This window comes from Chaetodon auriga, chromosome 10 (assembly GCF_051107435.1).
Source record: "Chaetodon auriga isolate fChaAug3 chromosome 10, fChaAug3.hap1, whole genome shotgun sequence".
In the NCBI taxonomy this organism is placed as follows: domain Eukaryota; kingdom Metazoa; phylum Chordata; class Actinopteri; order Chaetodontiformes; family Chaetodontidae; genus Chaetodon; species Chaetodon auriga.
Genome location: NC_135083.1, coordinates 427,941 through 443,854, shown reverse-complemented (window position 1 = coordinate 443,854; position 15,914 = coordinate 427,941). Strand labels below are relative to the sequence as shown.

General features: G+C 46.2%; 1 protein-coding gene across 1 annotated transcript; it reads left to right on the top strand.

Moving 5' to 3' along the window:
• The first annotated feature begins 2,153 nt into the window (after positions 1-2,153).
• Positions 2,154-15,751, top strand: LOC143327252 (synaptophysin-like). Its single transcript, XM_076741510.1, has 8 exons — positions 2,154-2,274; positions 6,638-6,703; positions 8,512-8,636; positions 9,689-9,887; positions 10,395-10,586; positions 11,323-11,538; positions 12,074-12,154; positions 13,286-15,751. Exons 1-7 carry the CDS (start codon positions 2,257-2,259, stop codon positions 12,137-12,139), a joined length of 882 nt encoding a protein of 293 aa, XP_076597625.1. The 5' UTR covers positions 2,154-2,256; the 3' UTR covers positions 12,140-12,154; positions 13,286-15,751.
• Positions 15,752-15,914: the final 163 nt, after the last annotated feature.

Here is a 15,914-nt window from a genome sequence, read left to right as displayed (position 1 = left end):
ACCAGAATGCACTGGGCCCATCGGACGCTCCGGCCGCTGGGTGGCGCACTGTGAGCAGGACACAGTGGCCTGGCCACAAACCCTCTCATTCAGCCAAAGAAAACACTGAAATATGTTTCTGAAAACATCTGAGAAGAAGGTCCAATCAGGTCCTGGAGGGACATGCTGCCGTCCAGGGGACGTCTTCTTCAGGGACACGAGGAATGAGAAAGAGTCTCACTCCATCAGTCAGAGTCCACAGAGCGTGGAAGAACAGCTGATGGAGCCCAGAGGAAACTGACCCTGAACCAACTTTATTTAAACCGACAGCTGACAGCAAACAATAAAGTTTCTCAGACTGAACATTAAAGATCTTCTTACAGGTCGGAAGGATTTCCAAATCAGCAATCACCAATTAAGTGTTACACACAGCGTCCAGCTGATTCACAATCAGGTCTGCGGCTTGTGGCTAGCTCGGCTAGCTCAGCGGTAACAGTATTTGTTTTCTTCAAAATCACTAAATCTGAATTATCAACACAAATGAAAACAGCTGAGACAGATAACGTCTATTTTATTGATAATGCAATGAATAATAATAATGATAATAATGATAATGATAATAATAATAATAATAATAATAATAATAATAATAATGTAATTCACAACAATGAGTCTGTCCCACAGCCATGATAGAAAGGGTGGACTTTGAGGACAGAGAAGAGTCTAAACTGTGAGCGACTCGGTGTGAGGACACATGAAGACGCTCTGAACGTCCACTCAGACTGCTGTTATAAAGACACAATGGACCAGGGACACAGTGACCATCACAGCTGATCCCAGAGCAGTCAGTCAGTCTGTCCGTCCGTCTGTCTGTCTGTCTGTCCTTCAGCTCTGCGTTACATCAGAAATCTGATCAAATGCAGTCAAGCTGATCAAATGTCAAGTGCACAAAGAGACACAAGCCCACTTCCTGTGCAGACAGGAAGTTAAAAGACAAAATAAGGGCATGTCTCTGGATGGTGATGATGGTCAGGGCTGATGTCCTCTCAGCTCCCTCTGCTGTCTGACGGACGTCACTGCAGGAGACTCAGTCTGACCTGAAAGAGTCCAGAGGTTCAACATCTGGACTCAGCCGTCCCCCCCGAGGCTGGTCCATCAGCTTCAGTTCAAAGACGTTTCTCGTTCTCTCCACAGCTTTGATGTCTCCACCGGCTGAAGACGAGTCTCAGCTGGTCGAAGGCGTCTCCACATCCAACATCTTCATTTAAAGATGAATGAAAGTTAAAAGGACTCAGTCCAGAAAATATCGAATGAGCCTCAAACTGGACAAACGTGATGAAGACCACGAGAGGTGAGAAAAAGCTCCAGAACGTCTTCTGAGTCGAGCAGTCGGTTCAAAGGTCAAGTCCAACACATTTTGATGTTGTGTTCAGCTCAAAGCTGCTGAGTCATCAATACAGCCTGTCCACAAATCTAGAACAACATGTACGCACAGGACACGGTCTGTGTGAATGATAATGATGATGAAGATTATTTCTTCATCACTTTATGCAAGAAATGCAGCTCAGAGTGTTTTACAACAATGAAATCACATAAAAATACATCAAATAAACAAAAAAGAAAGAAAATATCAAATCAACTTAAAAAGAATACAACTGAAAATAAAGACGACGAGACGGAAAATAAAACCAGTGAATCATCGAATGGAGCGAAAACACAAACTTTGAACACGTTAAATCAAGTAAAATTCAGCCTGGGGACAGTCCCCTGGGGACAGACGCCTGGGGACAGGTGGAGGTCTCAGCTTTTTTAAAGTGGACTCATTTCCAGTCAAACATCATGTCCTGACCTGCAGAAGACAACCAGGAGACATGTGCAGGTCTGTGAGGACGCAGCACTGAGGAGGACCTGATGGACCCTCATGATGTCTCACGTCTTTTCTTTGCATGTGAAGCTTTGACTTTTTTTCTGGTCTTAATGGTTGTTGGACAGTCTGTCTCACCACACACACACTCACTGTGAAGACGGTTCTTTGACAAAAGTCACAAACTGGATCCGGATCAATAATCAACAGAGATCCGGATCGATCCGCATTGTCTTTATTTTTCTGTGTAAATCAAATGTTATGAGAGATAAATCTGAAGAGCAGCCGGTTCTCTGATTCATAGTAAATCAGAAAGAGATGACGCGGACACAGAGGCGGCCTCCTCCTCCTCCTCCTCCTCCTCCCCCTCCTCCTCCCTCCATCTCCTCTCGCTCCTCTCGACAGGCGGCAGGATGGACGTCGTAAATCAGGTACAAACAGCCGACATGCAGCTTTTCTTCCATTCTTTTGTCTCATTTTGTCCATCGGTGTGTCTTCAGGTGCGCTCGCAGCTGCTCGTGGTGTGTTTGTGTCGTGTGTCCGCGCGGCCCGACGGACGTCCGTGTGTGTGTGTGTGTGTGTGTGTGTGTGTGTGTGTGTGTGTGTGTGTGTGTGTGTGTGTGTGTCGGCCGCAGCGGAGAACCGAAGACTCCCAGAGACGAAGCTCAGAAACGTCTCTGCTTTCATTCGTTAGTCAGACATCAAAAACATGGACGCGCTCCATCTTTAATATGTGCGAACTGAACGGGACCCGCCGCTGGGTCTGTGCGGGTCCTGCGGGTTCTGTGGGGGTTCTGTGGGGGTTCTGCTGGCGGTCAGGCAGGGGGGAGCGGGGCTGTCGTGGGCTTCCAGCCCTGCGTTCTGTCTGCAGGAGGACGGAGCCAAAAACACAAACCGTCCAAACGTCGATGTTTGTGAAGCTGTTCGCGTGAGGACACGACGAGTGTGTGTGTGTGTGTGTGTGTGTGTGTGTGTGTGTGTGTGTGTGTGTGTGTAAAATGGCAGCCAGAGGAGGAGGAGGAGGAGGAGTATGCTGGTGATGGAGACGTTGTTGTTGCGGGTCTAAACCGGCTCCGTTCTCACGGACTCTCCCGGTTTCCCCGCCGACCCGCTCCCGTGTTCCTGAACCCGGTCTCACCCGGATTAACCCGTGTACACCTGCTCCTCCTCCCCCTCTTCCTCTTCCTCCTCCTCCTCAGCAGCTGCTGCCTCGTAAGATGGAGCCCGACAGAAAAAACAGTCCGTGTTTACTGGAATATTCCTCAAATCCTACGACAGCATGTATCACTGCAGTAATACTGCAGTATTACAGTGACCTGAGAGCAGGTTTCAGAGCTTCTTCTCTTCATGTCAGCACTGGCTGTTTGTGTCTCTGTCACATTAATTCATCATCTCATCATATTTTCTGTTCTTTTCTCTTATTTTCTGCTATTCTCTGTTCTGTTCTGATATTTTCTGGGTTTTTATCTGATATTTTCTGTTATTTTCTGATATTTTCCATCATGTTTCCGAGCTGCTGATCTCAAACTTGACCCTCAAACCAAAGAGATGTCATCTCAAACGTTCCTCACAGATTTCACTTGTAGAGTATCGCGGTGGATTCAGGGCCACGCTGACCTGATCGGGGCTCTCAGGCCTGAAACCAGCTGCAGGGCCCCTGTCAGGGCCCCTCGTTCTTGGACCAGTCTGAGAACATTAGAACTCTGTGGGGATGGTTCAGTTAAAGGGAACGAGAGGTAATATTTCAATGAAGCTCGTTTGGGTTATTTTCTGGAAACATTCTGACGTCTTTGACTCATTTTGCTCTTTTCACGTCAAACATCTGCTGATTCCAGTTTTCTCTTTGTGGTTTCTGTAGATGAGATTCTGTCATCACTCTGAAGGGCCCAGGAAAAATACTCCATTACGAGACAAATTGTACTGAAGTATATGAGTATTGTTAGCTAACGGTACTTAATGTATCGCAGTAGAAGTACTTGTGTTTGCAGTCGGGCTGCACTACCACATGTACTACAGTATTTGGTTCTTGTTGGTGGTGCAGCAGTGTGATGTTGCGTTCAGGGTCAGCAGTGTGTTCTGTTGTAACAGTGCAGCACAGTTTGTGATCTGATCACGTTTAACTGATGAAGTAATCAACCTGTCCAGTACTTCCCTCTGACATATACTGCAGTATTAAGGAAAGAAACCAAAGTACAAGTATCATAAAACTGTATTTACTTTCCCTAATTGTAGCTTTCTTTCCTGTGAGATACTGAATACTTCCTCCTTATGAGCAGTGTTTTCTTTGTCAGAACGTTTTTACAAGTGTTTTGGGAACTTTATCATCTCCAACAGTAACATGCTGCTCTGACATTGAAGCTTACTTTTACTGCATGAAGGTGACAATATTTAATGACTGAATTAATTATTACTTTTATTAATCATCACTATCATGAAGACATTTCTCTACACTTCCAGATTTTTCACGGACTCTGGTGTCTTTGACACGGACAGACACAGTGGTGTACCTGATCTGAGATCTGAAAATTAAATGTCACATCAGCTGTAGTGACAGCGAAAATGAAACCTGAGAAGAGAGACGGCTGTTTGTTTGAGGAGCAGAGCGCCATCGATTCATCTGATATTAAATCAAGTCTATTTGTGCAGACTGACTGCAGGGCGCTGACTGACCTCTGACATGCTGCACAAACCTTGTGTCCTCGAAATATTCCTTCATAAGAGAGTATTTCTCTTAATGAAGCAGATTTTGTCACGTTCTTATCAGCACATCTGAAACCTAAAAGAAGCAGCAGGTGGAGCTTTTTCACTTTACTCATGTCAGACACAGTGCATGATGGGAAGCGGTCCCGTGTTAGCAAAGGATGTTTTAGCTCTGTTCAGTTTGACATCCTCTGGTTGGGTTCAACATCTTTCTGTTCAGTTTGTCATGGAGGTTTAAAAAGGGACTCTTTGAAGGAACAGCTTCAGGGGCAAAGTGCACCTGGTGGGGCCTCCCAAGGCAAGCTGGTTCCAGGGGAGGGGCCAGACTAATTACATCTCCGCCCTGTGGGCCCAACACCCACAGGAATAGGCACTGGGGTGTGGTGCTTTGCAAGCCGGATGGCAGACAAAGATGGGGTCCCAGGTGACTCCTGGAATTGCAGACTGATCCTATGGACGTGCAAAGTCACGTCTCTACCAAGGGAGTATCTGGAGCTGATGCAGGAGGTGGAGCAGTACCAGCTACATACAGTTGGGATCACATCTACATGGAGCACTGGCTCTAGAACCAAACTTCTACAGAGGGGCTGGACTCCTCCAGAGTTTCACTGGTTGAAAGGTGCTAGCAGGGTGCAGGGATACTCACAAAACTGGGCCGGGCGCTGCTGTATAGGAGGTGTTCCCAGAGAATGAGGGGTCGCCTCTATGCAAGAGGAAGGCTCTGACTTATGTACTGGACAGCAGCTCTGAGGCCCCTGCCTTCTTGGAGTCTCTGGGTGTCGTCCTGGAAAGAATTCCATCTAGGGACTCCATAGTTCTACAGTCAGACTCCAACACTCTCATGGGCAACGATGGAGAAACCTGGAGGTTGGAGACTGGGATGAATGGCCTGCACGATCTGATTCAGAGTAGTGTTTGTTGTTATTGGACTTCTGTGCTAGGCATGGAGTGACCAAAACAAACACCATTTTGAAGCATAAGCCAGTTCACAAGTGTACTTGGTACCAAAGGTCAATAATCTACATTATGGTTGCATCATCAGACCTGCGAACATATATCTTAGACACAAAGTGAAATGAGGAGCAAAGCAGATCACGACCTGGTGGTGATTTGGATCAGATGGTGGGAGAGGCTGAAAGACCCAAATTTGTAGTGAGGGTGAACTAGGGACATCTGGCAGAGCCCCCTGTTTGTGAGGTCTTCACTTCACATCTGTACCAATTTCTTGTTGGTCCAAGGTTCTCCTGAACCAGGGAGGCCAGAAAGGCTGCAGTTTTAGCAGTCACTGAAGCAAAAACCCAGGTTTGGGAGGAGCATGGTGAGACTATGGAGAAGAACTTCTGGTTGGCCTCAAAGAAGTTCTGGCAAAATGTTCAATGACACAGGAAGGGTAAGGAGGGCTTGGCTCAGGCTTTGTTAAGCTGGGTAGGAGAACTGCTGACCCGGACTGGGGATATTGTCAAGCAGTGGAAAGAGAACTTTGAGGAGCTCCTGAACCTGAACAACACATCCTCTGTGAAGTAGGCAGAGATTGAAGGCTTGGAGGAAGTCTCTCCCATATCCCTGGCAGAGGTCACTGAGGTAGTCAAGAAGCTCCTCAGCGGATGAGGTTCTCTGTGAGATACTGAAGGCTCTGGGCATTGTTGGACTGCCTTGGCTGGCATGCCTCTTCAGTGTGGAAGTTGGGCCTGTGGAGTGGCAGGCCGGGGAGGTGGTTCTACCTCCCCCCCGGGGGAGGTAGACCCAGGGCTCCCTGGGAACGCCTTGGGATCAGGACAAGCATTGCTGGGTCAAGGGATGTCTGGATTACACTGCTCAGCCTGCCGCCACCGCGATCCCAAATAAGTGGAGGAACACCGACAGATTATCTGTTTTATTATTTTAATCTACTGATATTGTTGGGTATTTCATTCCTTTTTATTTTTGTATTTTAACAAATTTGCCTAACTGCTTCCTGAAATGTTGTACCCCTGGTTCAACCATGTGAACTTTGTTTTACAGTGAGTGCTGGTTGATTAGTATGGAGCGCTGTGATTTAATGAATGGACCTCAAACTAACACTAAATGCTGTATCTGCTGTCTGTCTCTCTACAGCTGGTGGCCCAGGGTCAGTTCCGGGTGTTGAAGGTTCCTCTGGGCTTCATTAAGGCCTTAGAATGGGTGAGTTCATCCGACCAACACACCACCAGACGTGTTTTGTGTGTAAGTCTGCTGTGAGCTGAGTGTCGGTCCACAGTGGGACTGATTCAGGGGCTCTGATGTTTGAAGTTTGATGAACAGGCAGTTTGAAATTTCTGAGTTTTTAACCCGACTGAGAGTCACAAAATGTTCAGAAACTTTCTGAAAAGGCTTTTAAAGTGTTTTAAAAATTCTACCGAATCCTGATAATGTTCCCAGAACACGCTGTTCTAAAAATGTTCTGGAAGCATGTTCAAAGTGTTCCGAAATATTTCCCAAAACATTCTGAAAAGTAAACACAATGTTTTCAAAACATTCCCAAAAATGTCCTGGAATCTTTCTCAGAATGTTTCCAAAAAATTCTGAAAGTTACCTTTAGCAACACAATGAAACCCTCCCCCCGCAGCACTGCACCCACCCACCAACCCACACACCCACACCCACACACACACATACACGCACACACACACGCACACACACACACACACACACACACACACACACGCACACACACACACACGAGCACACAGAATGCCAAGCAGGGATTGGACAGAAAGTCTGACTGTGACCATCTGCTCATCGATACTGTGCGTGTGTGTGTGTGTGTGTGTGTGTGTGTGTGTGTGTGTGTGTGTGTGACAGTGATGATGATGATGATGATGATGGTGATGATGATGATGATGATGATGATGATGATGATGACAGTGATGATGGTGTTGATGATGGTGATGATGATGATGGTGATGACAGTGATGATGGTGTTGATGATGGTGATGATGATGATGATGATGATGATGATGATGGTGATTACAGTGATGATGATGATGGTGTTGATGATGGTGATGATGATGATGATGATGATGATGATGATGGTGGTGATGAACTGTAGAGCAGCTGAGCAGTGCATGAACACTGTGAGGGTTGCTGGTTAGATTCCTCACTGAGCTGCAGGTTGAGCTTCTCACAGTGAGTCTATAGATAGACGTGATGATGAGTCATCATCATCATGATGAGTCATCATCCTGCAGGAGCTTCATCATAACACTTCCTCTGCTTCGACAACATGTGGGCAGGTTGTTCATAATTTCTCTTTCATTGGCTGGAATAATTATTGGGACAAAGCAGGAAGCGTTCTGCAGGTTCTATTGGTCAGTGCGTTCTGATTCTAGAACTTTTTAACAACGGTGTGTTAAGAAATAAAATGTTCCCAGTGTGACTGCAAAGGCTTGCTTATGTCCTGCATCTCTGCCATATAAACAGCTGTGAGAATCACGAGTTAATCAGAAGTCTGGATTTGGTTTTTCTTTCTTTCATCATTCAAGGCCGAGTTATCTTCCAGAGTAAGTGGGAAACTGAATCAGAACGTCTGAACCAGATGACGTGGTTCAGGCGTTCATGTTCCCTCAGGATGAACTCTGATAACTCTGCTGATTTTTCATCTGGCGCCACCATCAGGTCAACATGTTAATGTTTCCAAAACTTTGGTTTTTGAGCTCAAGACATCAGCCTCAGCTGGATATAAAGTTTACAGACAATTAGCTAATGCTAGCATGCTAACATGCTAAACTGAGATTGTGAACATCGCAAACGTTATACCTGCTAAACATCAGCATATTAGCATTGCCATTGTGAGCATGTTAGCAGGCTGATGTTAGCAATTCGCACAAAAGCACCATGTCTGAGTAGCTTACAGCCTCTCAGAGCTGCTAGCATGTCTGTCGACTCCGGTTTAATCATGAAAAGATGTTTCTCTGCATTATTACTTACATTTTTTGTCGCTCCTCTTCTAGTTTTTCGCCATCTTTGCCTTCTCCACCTGTGGCAGTTACTCTGGGATGTTCCGGATGGCGGTGGAGTGTAGGAACCGGACTGACAGCGACCTGAGTATAGAGGTGGAGTTTGAGTATCCATTCAGGTCAGTACAACACGAATCACTCTACTAATACTGACAAAAACTATGACAGAGCTTTAGACTGAAGCTCCACGTGTTCTTTGAAGTATATCACAAACTGATCAGACTGATGCTGAACATGAAGTTAAAACACAATCAAAGTAAAGATGACGAGACAAGGACTCACTCAGTTCAGCACACGCTGCCTGTTGAACATGACTTCATTAACATATACAGTTCAGAGAGAGGCAAGCGGAGAAAGTCCAACTTCTTTATTGAATCTGAAATTTCAGTTCGATGATCTAGACAAAAAAGGACTAACATGGACACTTGTTGAGCCAAAGACTGGACTTAACTGGACTAAACAGATTTTGGTCAATGAAAGCTGTGATAGACTCAGTGAAATATTTATGGCTGCTAGAAGCTTCTTATGATATCAATAACAAAAACAGCAAAAGGAAGTAAAAGAAGAGATGCACAGTGAAAGTAGAAAGCTAAAGGCTTCGTCTTCTATACGGTGGCCTGTTTAGGACCTGTAAGGCTGAACGTCAGCTCAGTTCTACGCTGTCAGACTGGAGTAACGTTCATGTTCGACTGTTTCATTTTATTGAACCATGTTACTGTTAATATGAACTGAAGGGAAGTCCAGTCTTCTCTCTCTTTGAGCTCTGGTTTTGGTCTCCTCCACCAGCTGGTCTCTGACTGAGTGTGTCGGCTGTTTGTGAACTGAGGCTTCTTCAGCTTCTTCTCTGAAAACGGCTGCTCTTCAAAACACCAAGACCGAACGTGACAGCAAAACCAAAACCATGATAGGATGTTGGCAAAAAGTCATTAAGTCGTTAAACACAGTCATCAGAAAGTCAGTCATTAGTTTTAGAAGTATCCTGTGTTGAACAAGACGAGTAAACTTTGGCCCGTTTATGACGCAGCATGAAAAATCTCAGGATCAGGAAACAGTTCTTTAACATTCAAACCGAACGTGACAGCGCTCGATCGAACATCGTTTTGGACTGACAGACTTCACCGTCAAGCTGTTAACGTGGCTAAAAAGACTAAAAAGACTCTCCCTTTCTCAGACTCCACCAGGTGTATTTTGATGCCCCCACCTGTAAGGGTGGGAACAAAGAGCGTCTCTTCCTGGTTGGCGACTACTCGTCCTCTGCGGAGTTCTTCGTCACCATCGGCGTCTTCGCCTTTCTCTACTCCACAGCGGCTCTCAGCATCTACATCTTCTTCTTTGAGAAGTACAAGGAGAACAACAAGGGTCCCCTGATCGTAAGTTTACCGGCATAATGTCACAGAGTGGAACTTAACGAGGAGGAAGACATGTTGCACACCTGTCAGAGCACAAAGCCTCCATTTGTTTGGCTCAGCAGAGGAATGAACGAAGCGGCAACACTACAAACCAACCTTCACGTACTCCACTTCGTTTACGCTTCTACAGGCTCACATCTGTAATGCACTGAGTCGTCCGCCAAAATGCAGCTGAAAATGTGACTCAGACAGGTGTGAAACAAGTCAGATTAATGTCTGAATGGTACAGTGATGGTATAGTGACAGCTGTTTCTCCAGGGTTATACAGAAGAAGTATTTGTAACAAGCAGCCTTTATGGATGAAAGCTGAGCTCCAGCTGAACTGTCAGGACATTATTTTGAGTAGCTAAAAGTCCAAGATAAGCCGACCACCCCATTCACACCTTACCTGACTGAAGATTCCGCTGACAGGTGACCTTCACAGGTGAATGAAAATGTCCCTCATACACTGTGAGCTTGTGTGTTTAGGACCTGGGCGTGACCGCAGTGTTTGCCTTCATGTGGTTGGTGAGTTCGGCCGCCTGGGCCAAAGGTCTGTCCGATGTGAAGACAGCGACTGACCCAGACCAAGTGATCACTCTGATCTCAGCCTGCGACACTGAGGAGAACCGTTGCCGTGAAGTCCACGATCCAGTCATGTCTGGACTCAACACCTCTGTGGTAAGACCATGACCAAGCCCGACAATTCTGCAGATCAGGGTAGTTTGGGTTCAGGACAGGACGACATGTTAGATCTCTGAGCACAGTCCATAGTCCTGAGTAAGATGTCAAGATACTTCAACTCCTTCAGTTTGGGCAGTGACTCGGTCCAGCAAAACACCATTTTCAGGCAGAGTGCAAAGGTCTCAGATGTCAGTTCATAACACTGAAAACCGTCAAGTACTAAAAGTTGGCATCAGCTGTCTGGTCGGAGTCACAATCTTGTTAACCAGTTCCTTGATCAGACAGTTGCTGATTTAAATGACCCACCAATCTCTGGCTTCAGGTTTCGAAAAATCTCTTCTATTGGTTAAAGTGTAAAAAAGACTGAGGTGGATTACTGAGGACCTGTAATTTGGTTTGGGTCAGCACCTTGTGATTTCTGTGGGATGGCGATGGGTTTCAAACTTTTTGGTACCAACCAAAATATGTCTGTAGCACCAACATTCAAAATATAAATATAAAAATACTGAAAGTTAGCACTGAACATCAGATTCATTTTGTTGTTTACGAGTTCTGTGATCGGATAGTTCTGGATTTCCTGAAGGCATTGTTTCACTGTAACTGAAACTCACGTATCGTATTGAGTCTCGCAGTGCAACTATTCAAGGGATATCAATCTGTCCATGAGTTCGTATCTGTACTCTGTTTATTTGAACAGACAAAGACTAAATGTCTTCCTCCTCTCCTCCTGCAGGCTTTTGGTTTCATCAACCTGATCCTGTGGGTAGGAAACCTCTGGTTCGTCTTTAAGGAGACGGGCATCATCGCTCCCTTCATGCGAGCTCCACCTCCTCAGGAGAAATCTGCCGCACCAGACGCCTACGGCCAGCAGGGGGGGTACGAACAAGACCCCTACGCCAGCAACCAGGGAGGCTACCAACCTGACTACAGCCAGCAAGGATACAACCAGGTGATGAGCTTACTGATGGAAGCGAATTAGTTTCAGCTGATCTGATCTGCTGCAGTTGATTTTTCAACTGCAAACAATGAGAGGCTGCTTCTTTAATAGGTTGTTGACAGATAATGTCATTCTTTTATTGTGGCAAAAAACTGTAGGAGGGCAGGAAGGAAAAACTATAACACACGCTCATAATGCCGATGTTTCGCATTGTTTATGGTCGTCTCATAGTTTCATCTAAACTAGCACAGTGAGAACTTTCCTCCATCTCGTCCATTGTAGTTTTCACCTCCTGCCCTCCATCTGAATTTAACATCACGTGACTGCAAACGACCCACATTCTCTATGTTTGCTATTTGCTATTTAATAGAAAACGGGAGAGACAAAAGATTCCAGAAGAGATGTGTTCTGTGATGTGATCTGGGTAAACCTGAAAACCAGATGCCAAACAGCGATGAAACCTAATCCTGGTCCAGAGACTCTCTACAGTCTGATTGCAATGCATTATGGTTTCTGTGTGTCATGTTGCTTCTTGTGTTTGCGCCAGGATGCAGAATACGGTCAGGGCTACGGCCAGCAGGGGGCGCCCACCTCCTTCTCCAATCAGATGTGAACTGACAGGAAGCAGGTGAAATGCTGTCTTTGCTCCTGTTTGTCTGATAAAAACTGAAGTGAGAATATCTAAAATAACAGTAGCAGCAGCCTGTGAGGAAGTGAATTATTTGGATGTTTTCATGGTTTATGGTTCTCTTGACCCCCAACCTTTCCTCCTGCACCACCATCAGGAGACAGTGGACCAGGACTGTGATACAAACTCAGTATAATGTCCATGTCCACAGCACTCTGTCCATTAGAGCAGAGGACAAACACTCTTCTCTAACAAAAACACTCTTCTTATTACCATTTTTTCAGTCACTTTTGTTGTCAGTGAAGCCTCCCAGCAGCTCAAAGGGAATCATCCCTCCATCTTCTGCTCAAGGCCCCGGGGCCCCAGAGTCTTAAGGTGCCCTAAAGGCCCCAGGTCATGAGTGTGGAGATTACTGTTACTATTGTCATCCAGTTACTTTGATAAAATGCTAATTTGTTATGTAGTGACCAGTAAAGATAAACCAGACTAAGGGCCTAAGGGCCCCGTGAACCTCTATGTCAAAGTCTAGTTTTATGGTGACATTGTGTCCCTGTGTTTTTTTTCTTAAAGCCATTCGTGTTCAGTGAAATAATCCCAGCCAAGCAACAATAAAAGCAGGGATGGATATTCACATGTGGGAACACTGGTTTGTGTCTGGGCTGTACTGGGACCTTCGGTGGGTTGATGTGGTCTGACTAAAGCAGGGCACCTAATTTTGATTTGGTCTTCGTCTTTTGATGTGACTCTGGTCTCAGTACACACCCCGTTGAACAGAGCTGCCCCCCCTGCTGGTGCTCGGTGTCACTGCACTTCCTGTTTCAGAGCAGCGGTAGAAGCTGTTTTTATGGTGTCAGTTCAGGCTGAGCCAGCAGCTGAATCACTGGAGGACATGAGCGCCATGACGCTCCGTCAGACATGTTGGAGGGGAACGTGGCTGGTGGACCTCTGATGAACACTGAGTGGTGCTCCAGCCGTAGCTACAGATGCTGTTAGCTTACCCTGTTAGCATTGCTTTAGCAGCGCTGGAATAATCCTGCTGTCATTTTCACATTCTCGTTCAGTTCGTTTGATCTGTCTTCATGTTCTCCATCAGAGAATTCACCGTCTCTCATGTTTGTCTTTGCCTCGCAGAAAACGTCGGAGTGAACCAACAGTGGGTCGCCTGCAACCTACCCACAATGCAACACTCCTGTCTGTCTGCAACGTTAAAGGTTGGGCTGGGGAGGTTAAAGGGGGGGTTAGATGTTGACTATAATGAATCAATGTGTAAATGATAAAAAACAGAGTTATAAATAACAAATCCACAACTTGAACCATGCACCAAACGATAAGAACAACAACAACAACGACAAGAACAACGACGCCGGCGAATAGAAACCTGAACCAAGTGATGGTGTTGATAAGAGTCATTAAAGTACATAATCTGTGAGAGAATGTATGTTTGTGTTGTATAGATATCACTTTGAACGGATATATAATATAGACTCAACTGTTTGTTCATGTTTCCTCTTGAACCCAATGATCTGCCCCGCCCCCCCGCCGTGTACCCCACCGCAAGACCAGATTCACACGGGCCAATCACGAAGCTGTCCAGACTGGGTTCACACTCAGACAAGTCAGATCCAAGTCAGATCCAAACCAGATCCAAACCAGATTCTAACTACAGCCAAATGAGCACCAGATAAAACTGGATTCACCCCGACAAGCCTGCGTCCACCACCATCACCTCCCAGCTCTGCTGTTTGTCTTGCTGCATGTAAATATCAACACAGGAAGTGATGTCATCCTGGAGACGCAGGAAGCCCAGTCTGGACTCAGCTTCCTGACGAGCCCGGTGGAACCTGGATCACTACAGTTTGCACGGTTTGTGTGTTTGATTAATGGAGCTGCAGCTTCGTCGTGCTGTGACAGTCCTTCAGTCCTCTCTGAGATGTGGAGTTGAGAGCTCGCTGCGCAAACATCCGTCTGAACCATCATCTCACCTGGACAGCTCAGGTGATCCTGCACGTCCGCCGCTCTGATGGAGTCTGACACAACAGAAATGTCACCATCAGGCCTGTCGCTCGGCGTCTGGCGAACGATGCTCTCGTAAATTTAGACAGACGTCAAGAACCACTGAGTCAGAACTGTTGTTGTGGCGTCTCACCAAAGATCACAGTTTGAGAAGCGACAAAGTAAGAGAAGAAGAATTAAAGGGCGGATTCCAGATGCCTGCAGCGAGCACAGAGCTCACAGGTGAACCAGTGGTGGCTGTTAGCCAGCTGGGCTGTGTCACAGAGGCCCTTCCTGTGGACGCTCTGCAGTCACATCATTTATTCAGGCTCAATAAAACAATTGAAAATGTTAAATGAAAATGCTTCTGCTACAGTTCTTAGCTAGCGTTAGCTCGCCAGGCTGCATCAAACTTGGCGCAAGACAAATCCGCACAAGTCAATTAACAAGAGAAACGTTTAGGTAACGTTTAGGAACGAGCTTTAACGCAGCTGAACGCGATGGAGCACCGACAGAACGCCGTGATGCTGTGACGCCGTGACGCCTGAGGAACCCACGGGAGCGTCCCGTGTGTCCTCCTCCCGTAACGTCGAGCCGCCTCCTGAACAGGACGGAGTTCAAACTTCAGACGGACGTTTCTGTCAGCTCGCTGTTTTTTATTTCTCAGCTCTCGGCCAATCAGCTGCAGTCGTGAGCTGCTTTTGTAAAAGTCTTTCTGGAAAGTTCTGAGTCTGAAAAACAAGAAAAAAAAACCTTGATGCTTCCTGTTTGGTTGTTTGTTTGTTTTTTGGGGGGGTTAGCGTCGTATCTTCCTCCGCATGGTGACGTGTTTCCTGCTCGTGTTGTACCTGATGATCGCTGTGATTCTACTTCCTGTTCTCCTGTACAGGTGTGCCTGTGTGTGTGTGTGTGCGCGTGTGTGTTCACCTTCATTCCCTGTTCATACTTCCTCTTTATCTCTCCATCACTCACTCTTCTTATTTTCTTTTTTTACCTCCTTCCTGTTTTCTTTTTCCTTTCTTTCTTCTCCTTTTCTTTGTTTCTCTCCTCCTCACACTTTGTTCACTGTCCACCTCCCCTTCTCCTCCTCCTCTCTTTTCATTCTTCTCCTCCTTCCTTGTCCACACTATCTTTCGCCCTTCCTCTCTGCATCTCTTTTCCTCCTCCGCCTCCTCCTTTTCCTTTTCCATACTTCATCTTCCTCCTCTGACCCTCTTCTCTTCCTCTCATCATCACCTCCTCTTCCTCCTGTAACTAGATTCTTCCTCAAATTCTCTGCTTTCACCTCCTTTTTGATCTCCGTCTTGTCCCCCTCCTCCTCCTCTCCCCCTCCTCCTGTCTCCCTCCTCTCCCCCCCCTCCCCCCCCTCCTCCTCCTCCCTCCTCCTTCCACTCTTTTGTTCTTCTTCTTGATGTTCTTCCTCGTGACCCTCCTCTTCCTCTGTGATGTAACTTCCTGTGTGATGATATTCTATTCAGCATCGGTAACCATGGCGATGGTGTTGACAGTGATGATGATGTGTGTGTGACTTGTTGCTATGGAGACACCCCCCCCCCCCCCGTGTTAATTCAGTGTAAAGTTTCAATAAACGACAAACTCGTCTCAGACGTCTCAGACTGTGTCCGTGAGCGAGTGAACGAGTGACTGAAACAACAAACAGGTCGATGGACGGATGAACCAACGAATGAGGAATGAATGAATGAACAAAACAAGGAACAGATGAACAGACGAAAAGACAAATGAACAAAGAAATCTGAAGTAACTGATG